Here is a 16261-nt window from a genome sequence, read left to right as displayed (position 1 = left end):
CAACTGTAGTGCCTTAGTTGGGAAAATATATCAGATGATAGCCAGGACAATGCATTATGTTAATCCTCATCCCCAGCGAAATGTAATTTGGCCGGGATCAAAATACTTAAATAACTCAACCTTGGTTATAGATTCTCGCTAAAACCATAAATGAGAATCTAGGAGGTTTCTTTTTTTTTTTTTTAAAGATTTTATTTATTTATTTGAGAGAGAGAATGAGATAGAGCATGAGGGGGGGAGGGCCAGAGGGAGAAGCAGACTCCCTGCCGAGCAGGGAGCCCAATGTGGGACTCGATCCCGGGACTCCAGGATCACGACCTGAGCCAAAGGTAGTTGCTTAACCAACTGAGCCACCCAGGCACCCAAGAATCTAGGAGGTTTCTTTACAACATAGGCTCAGTGATGCTAAAGTAAGCTCTAGAAAAAATTTTCTGGCAGCAGTGTTTTGTCACACCAGATATTACCAGTTTTAGGACAATTTAACCCATGGTAGGAGCTCCCCTGTTTGCTGATTGAATGAATGAATGAATGAATGCAGTAAAAAATGTAGAAGACCAGGGCACCTGGGTGTCTCAGTTGGTTAAGCATCTGAGTCTTGATTTTGGTTCAGGTCATGATCTCGGTGTTGTGGGATGGAGCCCCACATTGGGCTCTGAGCTCAGTGCGGCATCTGCTTGTCCCTCTCTCTCTGCTCCTTCCCCCCCACTCGCACAACACACACACTCTCTCAAATAAATAAATAAAATCTTTAAAAAAAGAAGAAGAAGAAGAAGAAAGGAGATGTAGAAGACCTACAACACTGGTGGCAGAGGTTTTGAACACTGCCTGTTGCCCTGTCCCTACCTTCCTCCCTGGTCATGTGCCCATTATAGGAGGAGACCTGAATTCTAATTTCTCAGCTCTCAACCCCTAAACCCCTGTATGTGTGACCATCGGCAAGTAATTTAACTGCTCTCAGCTTGGTTATATCATCCTAGTAAAAGTGAAAGCCTCGGGCCAAATGAATACAGGTGTCTTTACAGAACTAATACAGGTATATGGAAACAAATACTCAAATTGTAGTAGAGACACATGAGTAAAAATCTTCCCCGTGCCTCATTCCCAAGTCTCTCTCCTCAGACAAAGTGCCTTTGGACTAATTCTGTCTTATTCCTCTAAATGCTATGTGTATGCCTCTAGTTCTTAATTTATCTACTCTAAGCAATATCATTTATCTTTGCACTCTTCAAGATAAAGAATTTAGTTTACTACTTTTCTCCTATATTTAATTATACGTAGGAATATTTTAATGATTTATATCCATTCCCTTTAATAGACTTAAAGCACTATTTCTTTTTTTAAGCACTGTTTCTTAATCCATCAATTTTAAGTAGTATCCTGACTCCCCACTAAGTAAATGAATGTTCCCTTCACTTCTCTCTACATCTCCTCTTCCTTTAATTTCCTAGCTTGTCAGTGAAGTGATTACTTTTTTTTTCCACCAAAATCATAATTTTTATATCATGCAAAATTATATTTAAATTCTCTTTTGTAACTATGGTTGTCTTTAATGCTTTTTCTCTCGGTTAATTCTGAACATTGAAAGCCGCAATAAAGTATAATTATGTGAATTGTATTTCCTGCAAACCGAGGTAGTGTGCTCAGATGTACATAGGGAGTGGGTGTGTGTCACCAAATGTGGGTCACTTCACAAGGAACGCTGCGAGCATCATAGCCACACTGATTCTCCCATTACACTCTGCATGTTGCTTGAAATCATTTTACAGTGTAGCTTGCTTCCTATTATGAAGGGCTTTCATTTTAAAATGTCCTCAGACTTGAAATTTAGCATGGTAGTTCTCAAATGTGGCTATACTTTGGAATCACCAAAGAAGCTGTTAAGAAACCCTGATATTTAGAGGATCCCACATCCAGAGTTTCTGATTTAACTGGGCTGGAGTGTGGTCTGAACATCTGGTGTTTACGTTTTTGACAGATGATTTCAATGAGTAGCCCTAGTTGAGGACCCTGACCATTAATGCCAGTCATGTCTAGTAGAGTCAAAGGTCATGAACTATACTGAGCCCTTTGGAAGCAGGAGCGGAAAGTAAAACCTGATACCAGCTGAAGGCTTCTAGAACATTTTATTTCTTTTTTGATTGCAGTTGCCTCCTTCATAACCTACCACTGCTACGATTGTTGAATAAGACACACTTCTCCACACTCAGCTTCTGAGGTGGTCATTATTCCAACGGAGAGCTGGTTTTGTTTTCAAGTCTACTCTTTTCTTGGGTGGATACTCTGGGGCATGGGGAGCTGGAGCTGTTGCAAGGAAATTGCATGAAATTTCGTCAGATCCTTGATATTCACGACTACGTTTCAAGAACTGATATTTTTTTCGTTGTGTCTAAGAATTTAACATGCATTGTGTTTCCAGTAGTTCCGATCTGATTTTGTCTAACTTCAGGGTCAGTAGAAAAGTCGTTCTCTTTCAGCCCTCCTACCAAGACACCCAGAAGAGCTGGAGGCAGGCTGGTGGGCCTGGGGTTCTAGTAGGTGTAGGAGGCTGTGAAGAGGGACTGAGTAGAAGTAGCAGCAGAAGAGCCCATGTGAACATACTGTCCTTTGGCTGCCTGGCAGTTAGCCTAAAAAACAAGCGTGAAAAAGGACATGGGGTCAGAGCAAACGCAACCCTGTATTTGACCCTCTGGCTCTCATTTGAAACCAGCTCCACCTGCATCTGGATTTCTCTCTCCTTACAGGGGTTTTGCTAAATATTAGTGCTGATAGCATTCCTTGCCTTCTGTAATACATTATCTCCTTTTTTATCCAAGTTTCCTGAGCATCTCTCAGGCAAGCTGAAGTTTGTGTCAGTTACTGAGAAAGTTTCTTTTTAGTACCAACAATATTGCAACAACAGTATTAGAAACTGAAGTTGATACAGTGGTAAGGGAGTGGATGTTTCTGGTGGAGAAGATTGCAGGGGCTGCTGCAGCTGTTTGCTAGAAAATGGACCAGACATTATGCCGAAGGATCAGGCAAGGTGCAGCCAGAGGTACAAGAGCAAATTTTAAAAACTCTGTTTTAAAAATTTCCATTTTCCATCTATACTTGCCCACAAGAATATATCATTTTTTATAGTTGTAATCATACTATCATTTGGTTCCTTGTGTAAATTCCAATTAAAGGGGAGTTCAGAATTACAAAACCTGCAATAATAGAATTTGAGCACCACTCCATGGTACCATGTCTTCAAGTCCCTGTTGCTATTATCTCGCTCTCTCTGGGACTTGTTTCTACATCCACAGTGATTTTCAAAGCATGTTGCATGGACCTCAGCACTTCTTAGAAATGGAAATTCTCTGGTTTGACCCCAGACATCTCAATTAGAAACTCAGTGGCTGGGGCCCAGAATCTGTTTTCACATGCCGTCCAGGTGATTCGGATACATACTCAAGCTTGAGAACCACCATCCTAAATGAGCTCAGCTTCCCTTCTTTTGTGTGGATGGCTCTTCCGACCCTTACTTTCACAATCCCTCCTTCATATTAGCCACATCTCCCTGCCCCTCATCAGCCACACCCCAGCATAGCCACACCTAGGCTCTCCATCCTAACAAAGTAAGGAACTACCTCTAACATCTTACACCTCTCTTATGCCCCTGAGATGTCTTCTAAGCTTCTCTCGGGTCTGCCTTCCCTTTAAAAGTGCCTCATTGCCAAACTCCTCCTACGCTTGATTCCTCACCCAGCCTCCTCTGTGATCAGCAAGCCGCTGAATACGGCTATTGCTCAAATTCAGCACTCCTCTCTATTAAACTTTTACTCTTCTATCCTATTTCCCATTTAGATTGCTCTAGATCTTCCTGCATGATTAAGAGAGCTATTAGGAAAATTTCAGATCTAAGTTAATGCACTGCAAACTCACTCTTATTTCAGCCGCACCTTGCCTGATGCTTGGCCATTCTGTCTGGTGACTCTCCTAGCGGACTACTTCAACAGCTATCCCAGGCTTCCCTGCTGTGAAGAGGGAAGTCTTCATTCCCTTATCCCCCTCAACAGATGCCCTCGACAGTAATCAACCGCTACATCCCTTCACGTCTACAGACCCGATTCCAAACCCATTTTTTTTTCTTCTTTGCTGTCTCTTCCCTGCTCTCTGAGACCAACTCGGCCACCTGCATTTAATAGTCTCACGCAATCCTGTTTCTTCTAACTCCGTGTCCTCTCAATTATCCCCACTGTCCTCATCTTTAATCTCTCCTCTGGCTCCTTTTGCTTTACATTTAATTTCTTTATTTTTTTATAATGTTCAATTAGCCAACATATACATCATTAGTTTTTGATGTGGTGTTCAACGATTCATGAGTTGCTCACTCATCAGTGCTCATCACCGCACATGCCCTCCTTAATACCCATCACCCTTGTGCTTTACATTTAAACATGCCCGGCTGTCTCCTATTTGGCTAAACTCTAAGCTCCCTGAGGCCAGTATCTGTGTCTCCTTTGTTCACCCCAGTCCTTGGCTCACAGTAGATATTCAAAAAGGAATGGTTCCTGACTGAATAAAATCCTTTTCTGTCCTCATTTCTCCTGGTCCTTCTTCTGGCCCTTTTCCTGACAATCTTCTTGAATGGGCACTTTTCCTCTTCTCTCTCTATTGAAACTGTTGTGTTGAGGGTCACCGGTAGGCTCCCACATGCCAATCTCAGCTTTTTTTCTCAGCCTTTATTCTGAATCTCTCTATAGTGTGTTATGACCGACCCCCTTGAAACTTGTTTCTATTGGTTCCCAGGATCCTCGGCACCTCCTATGTTATTACTGCTGCTTGTCCTAGTGGCTTTCTTCTATTTTTTCCTAAAATGAAAGGTGCTCTGGTTCAGTCCTTGGCCCTCTTCTCTTCCCTCTCAAGTGTCTCTGTGGAGATTATCTACTGTCCACTGTCATCAACTATACTCCCAGTACAAATCATCCACAACTCTCCACAACCCCCACCTTCCTACTGAGCTCTAATGCCACCTTTTCAACTATCTAGTAGACACTCTCTGGATTTACGGTCACGTTCTGAAGAAAACAATGCTTCTCCAGGTAAGAGAGCCAGGCTCCTAGTATCCACTCGATCAAGTAGATAAGAAGTAGAAGCATCTTAGGGCGCTTGGGTAGCTCAGTCGTTTGAGTGTCTGACCCTTGATTTCTGCTCAGATCGTGATTTCAGTGTCGTGGGATCCAGCCCAGCACTGGGCTCTGTGCTCAGCAGGGAGTCTGCTTGAGATTCTCTCTCTCTCCCTCTCCCACTGCCCCTCTCCCTGCTCTCTCGCTCTCTCTAAAGTAAATATATAAATTCTAAAAACAACAACAACAAAAAGGAATAGCATCTTACCAGGGCCCGCTTCATGAAAGCCTCCTGGGTGGCCTTCTTGTTGGCAGCCTTGCCACCCCAGGCAGCCAGTGCACTGGCCTGCAGGGCCCGTCCGTAGGAGAAACTGAGTTTCCAGGGCTTTGGTAGAGGGCAAAGGTTGATAGCATTGAGGTTGAGAGTAGCATCCTCTTCGCTCATGCCCCCGGACAAGAAGCAGATGCCTGGAAGGAGAGAAGCCATTGCACTCTACTCTTCCCAGCTTCTTTACCCAGCTGGAGAGAGCAAGCCAGGAGCCTAAAAGAAATGGAATGCCTCCATCCTTTCTCTACTTGATTTGCATGGAACTGGGTTGGAAAAATTAGTTTGCTTCTCCCGAGGCTAGCGGGGCTAAGGAGAGAAGGGCTTTAATAAATAAGGAGGGTGGTGACCTATTGAGGAAATCAATGGATTGTGTGCATTTGGACAGATGCAAGCTTGTGCTATCATGGAGTGTGAGGGGACATGCTGGCCGCCTGTGAGACACAGAGGTCCGTTTCCTGGATACAAGACTCCTGGGCAAGCACAAATGCTGGTGGAGCTCCTTCACGGGATAAGGGCTTAGACCTCAAGTCAGAGAAGAAGGAAAGCCTTACCGGGAACAGCTGCGGGAACAGTCCGGTGGAGAGCAGTGACGGTGGCCATAGCCACTTGCTCTGGAGTATACTTTTTGGTGCAGGCATGTCCGGCAGTCACCATGTTGGGCTTCAGCAGGGTGCCCTCCAGGTAAACGTGATGGTCATTCAGGGCCTTGTAGACAGCCGCCAGGACCTGAGGGACAAGACGTCCAAAAGCTGAAACCCAGCGCCAGCCTGACAGTCCCCTGACCTTGACACTTTCAGGTTGCAGGGCTGAGAGACAAAGGAATCCTCGTATGGGGCCTGGCCCAAGTTTCCTCATCAGAGCAATGCACAGGCAACTGCAAGCCGTGGCCATTGAGCACAGCCAAGCTGGCCTAGCCCCACCTCCCCTACTCTGACTGCAGGCAGGTGGCATGGCTCTGCTTCCTGGAGCCCCTTCACTCCTTCCTTCCCATCACTGCCTTTGGCCAGTTGAGCCTGCCTTGATTTAGCTAGTTGGGGGACATCTAAATTGGCCTCCATTCTCCATCCCCATAGAAGCTGAGGAGTCACAGAAACATACATTTTAGAGACAGAAGCACTTTCAGACCTCATCTCAGTCCACCAACTTTTGCAAGTGGAGAACGTGAAATCAGGTTGCATTGCAGATATGAACAAAGTACCTTCTAATTACATTTTGTCATGTGAGTCTCATCTTATTTTTAAATTTCTTTGTTTACATATAATGTAACTGATCCCAAAAGATAATAGGATTTGCTCATGGGCCCACAACTGGGAACATGGATTGTCATATCCAAGTCTTGGTACTGCAAATCCTATCCTTTTTCCATGTGGAGAATACCATTGTACCAAAAGAGTAGAAGGTTTGATAAGTACCCCCTTATCTTCTCAATGCTACATAATGATTCCAACTGAAGAATATTTCATATATAACAGCTGATATATATTAAGTAACAGGTTTTACTTAAAAATAAGATATTTCAACTGGAATTGGGACCTTTATATTCAAGACTTACCTTCTCAGTAACATACTGGCAGTGTTCCAAGTCATGGTCTCCATCAGGAATGACCTCTGGTTCAACAATGGGTACCAGCCCATTCTAAAAAGGAAAAAGGGGGAGACAAAGTGCAGCTCTGCTCACTGTGATCCTTTCCTTAAGAAGATATTTGACAGTTGCAATTGGGATAAAATGAAGCCCTTATAGAGAAGTGCCATTCACTGACTTAAAGGCAGTATCAGGAAATTTAATGGGATTTCTAGTGAGCATTTGTGGCTTAGCCAAAAAAGAACAATGAGGTTAAAAAAAAAAAAAGTTCTCCTAGGAATGGGTAAAATAATGCAAATCCTTAATTTCTATAGCTAGAGATTCTTCTAGAGACTATTCTAGCTACCTCAGAACCTAGCTGTCACCCCTTTAGGGCAGTCAAACTTCAATCACTAATAAAGATGCCCCTTGTGTGGGTTAATTAAGGAATTAAACACTGTGTGTAGCTCTAATTGGGACTCTTTAGGTGCCCACAACTCAGGTAACCTCAACATAGCACCCACACAAGCAAATCAGACTTAACTGGGATCGATCCCAGAGACACTATGTTGGAAAGTAGTGTCAGGTCACCATCCTCCAAGATATTATTTGGACTGGGGCTAAATCAGAGCTATCACTCTCGAGCTAGGGATCTAAGAGGATCATGTTTTAGATGTGATGGAGCATAGGTAAGCAAGTGCCCTGGCCATAGGGGCTGGATCACGCTTAAGACTCAGCCTATAGAACTTTGGCAGAGGGCAGCCATTGATGGCATTGGCCTTTTGGGCTCATAGCCGACTTGTGGGACCAAATCTTTCCCTACCACACTTGGCTATAGCAGAAGTGGTGGAAAATGCCACCAGGATATAGTGGTGAGATAAGGTTCATGTACTTGTAGTAAAATTGGAAAGAGAGGTTCTGAAGAAAGCTCTTTCTGACTGCTTTTTAGCCCAAGGGGAAGGCAGAGCACCTGCTGGCAGATGCTGGCGTAGCGGGCCAGGGTGTTGGCATTTTCCTGGATGGCAAGGTTGGATGGACACTGGTTGTCAATCCTCAGCACAGCACGCCATTTCCCAAAGTCAGCACCGTCTTTCTTGTACTGAGCACAGCGCTCAGAAAGGCCATCAAGACCTGCAAGTCACAAAAGAGAGAAAGGCTTCTTTGCACCCATGCCCCTGATCCATGGGGCCACTGATAAAGTGAAGGAGTTCTTCCTTGCCTTACCTTTCTTTCGGTCAGCAGAGTTTAAGGCCTGAAAACATTAATCCCAATACTTAGCCCAAACTGGGGCTTTATACTTAATAAGAAGAACAGAGGGAACTAATATTTGTTTAGTATTTACTATGTTCCAGGCATGATTCTAGGCATTTTGCATATGTACTCTCATTTAATTATGATAACAATTCTAATAGTTAATATTATACTTGTTTTACAGATGCGAAACCTGAGGGTCCAAGAGGTTATGTGACTTTACCAAGTTTGCAGAGCTAATGAGTGACAGAGTTGGCATTCAAATTCTGCTTAACTAACCTAATGCTATGGCTTGTACTTGTCCACTTGGGCAGTGAAGCACCTTGCAAAATTGTCTAATTAGTAAATGATAAAACTAGGAGTCAAACCCTGGTGGGTCTGATCCCAAAGCTTGGGACCCTTCCTCTCTTCTGCTGCTGGATTTTTCTCTAAAAATTATATTCTCAGGTAAGAATATCTTCTCTGTGCAAAGCACCGTGGTAAGCACTTTTTATGTACATTGTCTAATTAATCCCCATGACTACTCTGCAAAGTAGATATTGTCATCCTATTTTAACTGACTCAGGACATGTATATGACCAGCCTAAGGTCACATAGTTATCGAATAGAGGAGCTAGGGTTGAAAAGCAGATGTGTGTGGCTCTAAAACCAGGGCGAGATTCATATTTTGTTTTCCCTTGCTCACCTCTTTGCTTGCCTTCCTTTCTAGCATATATTAGCATGATTCATATCAGCAGGTGATATCCTTACCTTGAATGGTGGTTTCTTTGTTGGTTCCTGCAAGGGGAGCACCTCCCTGGTCTAACTGTGAATATAAATAATTAACAAGTAATTAGCAGGTGTCAGGGGTCCCAGGAAAACAAAAGCAGAGCCCCTGATACTAATAGTTCTCATCTTTCACAAGCTAAGGAGTTGAATTAGGAAGGTGTATTAGTCATGGGGGTGTGTGTGGGGGAGACAATTAAATCCATAGTGGAAGGGAAGTACCTGGAAGAAAAAAATGCAAGTGTCAACACTAGGAGGATGGAAAATATGGAAAGCACAGGCCTGGAGCTTGGGAAGTAAGAAGTAATCTGACAGTACCTGGGATGCAGAGGGGCCATATAAGAGCAGTTTCTCTTAACTTATTTGTTCAAGGGACATTTAGGGAGCACCTACACATACCGAGCACGACATTATTCCAGGAAATCGAAAGAATAAAGATGCAGCCCCTACTCTCGGCATAGCAGAGGCTGAGATCATGAGCCTGAGAGGTAGACAGGCTGGGTTTGAACTGGCTCTGGTTTTGTCTTGCTGTGGGCAAGTTATGCTATGCCTTGTAAGTCCATTTTCTCCCCTCATCTCTAAAATGAGGATAAGAACTGAATTGACCTCCAGGGGTTACGAGAAGGATTAAATGAGTGCTTGGAGTTGTAAGCACTCAACAGATACAAGTTTTCACTTGTGAGAAGTTCTTGCAGTTTTGGAAGACTGAATTGTACCCGAATAGTAAGTGGTTTAATCATTAATAGTGACCATGAACTAAATAATAATTACGTGACAGGAACTGTTTTACAAACTCCTTTCATCCTTATAAGAGCTTTATGAGGTAGGCACTACTATTCCCATTTCAGAAATGAGAAAATTGGGACACCAGGAGATTGAGTACCCTGCATAAAACTTGGTTGAAAGAAGAAGACACCAGCCGAAAAATCTAGAAGAGGACCTGTTTCTCAGGGGGGAGGCTGATGACGGGAAGGGCAGAGGGAACGGCAACTAGATGAAGAGGGTGTTCAGAGCGTCAGCCCGGAGACTGGGCTGGGCATTTGGCTGGAATGAGGCAGAAGGGAAATGGGAATGGAAGTGTTCACCTTAATTCCCACCACAATCCCCTTTTCCTTGAGGATGTTTCTGAACAGCTTTCCCTGGCTGTCCTTCTGGTAGAGGGTCTCATGGAACAGGATCACGCCCCCGATGCTCTGGTTGATGGAGTTGTCCACAGTGAAGAGGATTTCTCGGAACTGCCGGCGGTTCTCCTCGGTGTTCTCCACCTTGATCCTCTGCAGGCGGTTTCCCATGGTGCCTAGGGTGGGAGGGACAAAGGCAGCTTGAGGAGCCAACCAGGTCTGTACCGCCGCCTCCTCCCCTCTAGTGACCCTCAGCAGGATGGAGGGCAAGACTCTTTTATTCAGATCTTTAAAACTCCTGTCTCCTTTTTCGGCTCCCAGGGGAAAGACCTTGACTGCTGCCAGGATGTTGGATAGGAAGCGTATGGACTGGATATGTCAGGGTCACGATGGAAGCCACCAGTGGGTCCAAGTGTGTATATTAGGCCCTCAGGCCTCTCCAGCCATCACCACCCCGACCCAGGTCCAGGCCTCAATCTAACTAGATGTATGTACAATAAAAGGAGGGGTGGGGCGGGCTCTTGACTTCCCTGGTTTCTATCATTTTATGGTGGGCCAGACAGGCCTGCCACAACCCTCCCTTGTGTCATTCTGGGCTTCTGTCAGCCACAAGCCCTTCCCTGTTCCAGATGAGGACACTTCCCTGCCCTCCCTGCCCTTCCTTAGCTGACCTTACACTGACTTCTCATTAGCAGCAGAGGTCTATGTATCTGATCTCATTCTGGTTCCTGAGTTCTTGGCCTTGCTACAGTCTAGATTCAATGATCCCTGGCAAGGGGCCTTGAAATGGGGGGCTTGAACCTCTTCCCTTGGTTTTCAGAAATCTGACTACTGGAACTACAGGACTCAAAATGTCTGTCTATGCTTGCTGGGTCTTCTGCTCCCACTCCTGTGTACCTTTACTCCTCTGAGAGGAAAAAGAATATAATTGTTGCTTGCCTTGGCTAAGTTGTAGAAATAAGAACACACTTGTTGTATGACGTTACTTGCACTCACCTACAGACTCATCTGCAGCCAGGATCCCCTTCCCACTGGCAACAATGCGCTGTGCAATTTCGGAGAGCTCCTTCTTCTGTTCTGAGGTGAGGGCTGGAAATCGGTGGGCCATGGTGACAGGTCTGGAAAAGAGTGCAGGAGTGTCCTGAACAGAACTGCAGGTGGCTCAGACAGATTCGTGAACAAGGCAGGGAAGGTGTACAAACAAACCCTCTGGGCTCCTCTTACACTTTTGGCCCACTTCCATAACTGGATGAACAAATGAGGTCTGGGTTTTTCCCCCTTTAGCTTAAGTAGTTGCAATTAGCCATAGTGGATGTAAGTGGGATGCCAAATTTCCTGGTCATCCTAAATAGAATATCTTCCAGGAGACCGTTGGGTTCACTGATCTGGAGACTGAACCAGCTCATTAGTGACCCACTCAAATCTGATAAATAGATGGCACTGCGGTACTTGACTATCTCTCTGTGGATTGCTGGTAGCTTTGTGTGCTCTGGATGACTTGAGGCCAGGACAGTGAGGCTTTTAGCCTCTATGGCCATCTCCCATTTTGTTCTGTTAGCCTGTGTTATTCTCTGGATAGCAAGCTTGAGAGGCTTTGGCCTTGCAATTAACCTCCCTTAGCTTTGGGACATAGAGAGTATGGTGTGTAAGGCTCTTTTTTCTTATATTCAATGACCTATGACAGCATTTGGGATAGATGGGGAAGATTTTCCCTAAGTGCCTCTGGGCTGGAGACTCCCATGGACTCTAAGGATGCCAAAGTCATCTGGTGATCCTTGCCCCAGTAATTCTCAGTTTCACTGCTCTAGCAAGGAAGGACTTTGGTTTGAAGATCCCCTATCCAAGCGCCCTTCTCAGCAGTGGTCCTCTGAAGGGGATCATTGCTTTTGTTGGGCTGCCACTTTGGGCCAGTCTTGAAAATGCAAGTTCACAGGGCTCTCATCTTGGATGTTAGAAAGAGTAATTTTGCATGTGTTGGACTATCAAAGAAAAAAAAATGGTAGTAAAGATCATCTTTAGTGGTTTCCTATCCAATCTTATGACCTTCTCCTTTCCCCGGTCTCCTTCCTCTCATACACTCATCCATAGGGTAGATGCCCCATGCCTGCTTTCTACTTCCTGCAAGCCCAGGGACACCTCAGTACTCATTTGATCCACTCAGCAACCAGGTAACCAGGGCAACTAGTATCTTTGTTAATTAATGAGCAAGCTAAGACTCAGAGAAGTTAACTGATTTGTCCAAGGTCTCAGCTAGGGGGAGGCAGAGCTCCCCACCCGGTCCTGCCCCTCCTGGTAAATCAATTTCTTCACATTTTGTGCATCCCTTCAAGGCAGGCTTGATATAAGAAGTAGGTGGCTACTGAACTGATTCTTGAAAAAGTATCATTGGTATCACTGATGCTACTCTCACTTCAAGAGTCCTCGTCTTAACCCCAAAGGGTGGAACCACGGTGCTGTCACTGGGGACAGGACAGGCTAGTGGGCAATGATCTCTAGAGAAGATATTCTTCCAAGGCTGCTCCTATCCCAGCCACCTAACGATCATGTTTCCCCTTGTTTACACATGAGTTCCTAATATTGTAGTCAGGGATTACTAGCTGTAAATCTGGTCACTAGATCTTTATGTGGAAAAAGCCAACCTGAAGTTGGCAAATTTCAGGCCAAAGTACAAATTCTCTCTCTCAGTTTAGGTAACTGCATAAAGGAATTCACAATTAAGAAATAAAGATGTTTCCTTAATGAAGCAAAAGGAAAACATAGCCCAATAATAGCCAATCACCATTAATGCCAAGCACTCCGCTAATTGCTTTACAAGCACTGTATAATTCATTCCTTATTATAACCTCCAAAGGCAGCTGGGCTTCCCCCACCACTGCCACATAATAGATAAGGAAAGAACATAAGGGAGTTTAATTATTTATCCAAGGACATTTAACTAATAAGGCGCAAAGTTGGGATAAGGGGCAGTACTCCCCTCCTTCCAGGAAAGAGTGAGCCTGGTGAAAGGAATCAGCCTTTGGGTGACTCTAAGGTGACTCTTGATAACACCCCCAGAGTTCTTGTTGAGGACACCCCCAGAGTATTCAAAATCCGTGGGCTGTGGCTCATCATCCATACACCATGGACCTCGTCAATTCATAAACATCTCACACATTCACACAGGTTCTAGCTACTAGATCAGACAGACCTGGGTTCAAGGACCAGTTCTGCTTCCTCCTCACTGGGACCACGGGCTCTGAGTCTTAGTTTACTGTGGAATAAATGGTGCTAATGTTTGCGCTGGGTGTCTCATTGCCAAGTGGATCTCCTGTGACCTGTGAGCACCCTACTCATCATAGTTGCTCAAAATATATTTGTTGGGTTAATTGTATGATAAATATGAAGATGTTTTATAATATATTATGAAAATGTTGGGTATTACTATTTCTCTCTTTTTAAATTTTTAAAAAAATTAAAAAAAAAATAATTGCCTGTGATTCCATGTTTCTATTTACTACCAAGCTATTTTTTCAGTCTGAATGTGCTGACTCGACCAGAAAAAAAACAGAAAAGGTCAAATTGAACCAATACTGTTTATGGAAGTTAAACTTCTACAGAGGGATTAAAGGTCTATATCACCTCAGCACAAATGTTGCCCCTCTGTTAATCATAAAACAGGGTCACAGACCAATGTTTATCCCTGGGAGATAGGAGGCCAGGTGGGAGTGGGTAACCATAGAGAGTGATCTTGGTCTCCTAAGCCTCTGCTCATCGAGGTCTCAAGCCAATTTGATTTTAAAGTGTGATGGGAAGTGGTTCATATTATATTATTAAGTAAAAAGAAAAACAAAGCAAGTTTCAGAGAAGTATGTGATATAAAATATCATTCCTGTTTAATTAAAAAAATGGTATAACACATACGGTACATACGGTTTGTAGATCTATATAAGCAGAGAATAACCACCCTGGTGTTATCTGTGGGGATTGGGATGGGATGGACTAACTCTCACATTTTACTTTATAAATTTTTTGTAATGTTTGATTTCTCAAATAGGTCTATATATGACATTATGTATTATACATAATATATTAACAGGTGATACATATACAAATCTGGGAAGAGGAATATGAAAATATAAGAATAGAGGGCAATCACAGGAAAACAGCTGCAAATGACCTCAGGGATATCTATATCAACCCTGCCAACTTTAAAGATGGGGAAACTGAGGCTCAGAAAGAATATGTCTGATGCCCCTTCTAAACTGTGATGCTCTAGGATTATAAACCACATCCTACTGGCTTATGATTTGGAATCCCTTTTCCAATCCTTTTCAGCAAAATAGCACATAAAACCTACAGTATGGTTCTTTCTGCCTTCCTTCAAGAGGTTCTGTGAAAAGAGAATGATTTGTAAAATATGAATATTTAACTCCTGGAGAAATATCAAGGAGTAGAGAGTCCATTCACTTCTCCAGTGTACAAGGCAGATGGGTTTTCAAGAGGACATGAGGGGCTTATTTGTTGAAAGTCTATGATCTCCAGGCACTGTGAGCAAGAATTTTATATACAGATGTGTGAAGATGCCCACAGCTTCATTACCCACCCCCATGTCACAGCGACAAAAGCAGTGAGATGCCTTATGACAGCCTGGTGCCTTTGAACACAGGTGAGGTAGCTCGGAAAGAGAGCTGAGCGTTGCTCTTTCTTCTAGGATTACAGCATCTACACTGCATTCAGCACCTCGGGCTCTAGCGTCAGCCTGGGGGGTGCCCAGATGTGCCTTGGCTTAATGGCAGCAGAGCTAAGCCCCCGCTGGATCCAAACTGGCAAATGGAGCCCTAGGTAACTATTTAGGAGAAGTTTATTTTAGAAGGCAACCTATCCTCACAACATGTCTATTTTTCAGATAGTAGAGCAAACGTCCCAAAGGACATCAGCCGCTTTTGATTCCAAATAACTTAAGCTGTAGGATCTTTAAAGTAGGAAATGTTATAGGAACGATCAAATGAGTAGAAGTTTGATAATTCATAATCAAATGACGGTGGTGCTCTGTGGCGATTCCAAGCCTGTTCCGTGTTCTCATTTGAGCCGTGGGGGAAGGCAAGGAGTTCATTTGTGTGACCAAAAAACTTCAGTGCCAACACTAGTGGGTATAGGAAGAGAATAAAGAAAATGACGTAGGACGACAGGTCTGTAAAGAAATCATGGAAATAAGCAGTTGTTATGGGGAGAGTAGAAATGAGCAGGAATCTCGAGAAGTGATTAGAACCTAGCCAAATAAGTGTATTCAAGTTGTTTCTCCCAGGCCAGAGACAGAAGCGCCTTCATATGGGTAACACTGGGAATGGTCTTGAACATTTGCCTCCACTCAGAGAGTCAGCAAAGCTGTGGATGAGCATTTACGCTTAGGGAGAAAAACAACCATTTCAGCACACCAGCACGTTTTTGGCCACCACCAAGTTTCTCCTGAAAATAAAAGCAAACGGACTTTCTCGGCTACATGTGTAGCACCATCAGTAACCCTCACTCCCTGGTGCAGTCCAGGTAGACAAAGGAAGTTCTGTTACTTACAGTTTGGGAGAAGAAAGTCCTCTTAGCGATCAGAAGCTGTGGAGGAGTCAGCAGCTGCCAAATAGGACGAACCTTTGGGAACACGCAGTTTTTATAGACCTCCTGTCAAAGTTTGTTGTTGTTGTTGTTGTTGTTTTAACTTTCACCCTCCCCTTCCCACTGTTTATCCAGTGCCTGATTGGCTCATAAACAGCCAGTCCTGATCATGCTCACACACTCATTGGACTCAGGGAATGTTAAAGCTACAGGGGCTATCTGGAGACCCTGTAGTTCTTCAACCAGTCGGTTCATTTTTCAGGTGAGGAAACTGAAAAACAGAGGACTAGGGGATTCCCCTAAGTTACACAACTAGTAAATGACAGAGCTCTAGAGCCACCAACAGAACCTGTGAAGAATGTCACCTTAGCTCTAGCACTTACTAAACACACGACCTTGGCCAAGGTTTCTTTTCCTTTTCTTTCCTTCTTTCTTTCTTTCCTTCTTTCTTTCTTTCTTTCTTTCTTTCTTTCTTTCTTTCCTTCTTTCTTTCTTCCTTCCTTCCTTCCTTTCTTCCTTCCTTCCTTCCTTCCTTCCTTCCTTCCTTCCTTCCTTCCTT

The 16261-nt window shown here is 44.0% G+C and overlaps 1 protein-coding gene and 1 long non-coding RNA gene across 4 annotated transcripts in view; one reads left to right on the top strand and one right to left on the bottom strand.

Annotated features, from left to right (window-relative positions):
- Positions 1-1383: 1383 nt before the first annotated feature.
- Positions 1384-11224, bottom strand: ALDOB (aldolase, fructose-bisphosphate B). Its single transcript, XM_035016197.1, has 8 exons — positions 11113-11224; positions 10081-10292; positions 8981-9035; positions 7950-8110; positions 6971-7054; positions 5970-6144; positions 5359-5558; positions 1384-2624 (listed from the first exon to the last, which is right to left on the bottom strand). The coding sequence occupies exons 1-8, from the start codon at positions 11222-11224 to the stop codon at positions 2529-2531; spliced, it is 1095 nt and encodes a 364-aa protein (XP_034872088.1). The 3' UTR covers positions 1384-2528.
- The window catches only part of LOC118017881, a 25872-nt gene continuing 15122 nt past the window's right edge, over positions 5512-16261 (top strand). For 2 of the 3 annotated variants that reach the window (XR_004681257.1, XR_004681256.1), the window contains exons 1-4: positions 5512-6099; positions 8415-10333; positions 10438-10603; positions 11119-11198. This is a non-coding gene — a long non-coding RNA (uncharacterized LOC118017881). The remainder of the gene's footprint in view (positions 6100-8414; positions 10334-10437; positions 10604-11118; positions 11199-16261) is intronic. The other variant, XR_004681258.1, reaches the window with a different exon arrangement.

Source organism: Mirounga leonina, unplaced genomic scaffold (genome assembly GCF_011800145.1).
Source record: "Mirounga leonina isolate KUSES-001 unplaced genomic scaffold, KU_Mleo_1.0 Mir_170, whole genome shotgun sequence".
Taxonomy (NCBI): Eukaryota; Metazoa; Chordata; class Mammalia; order Carnivora; family Phocidae; genus Mirounga; species Mirounga leonina.
This window is presented reverse-complemented; position numbering and strand designations above follow the sequence as displayed.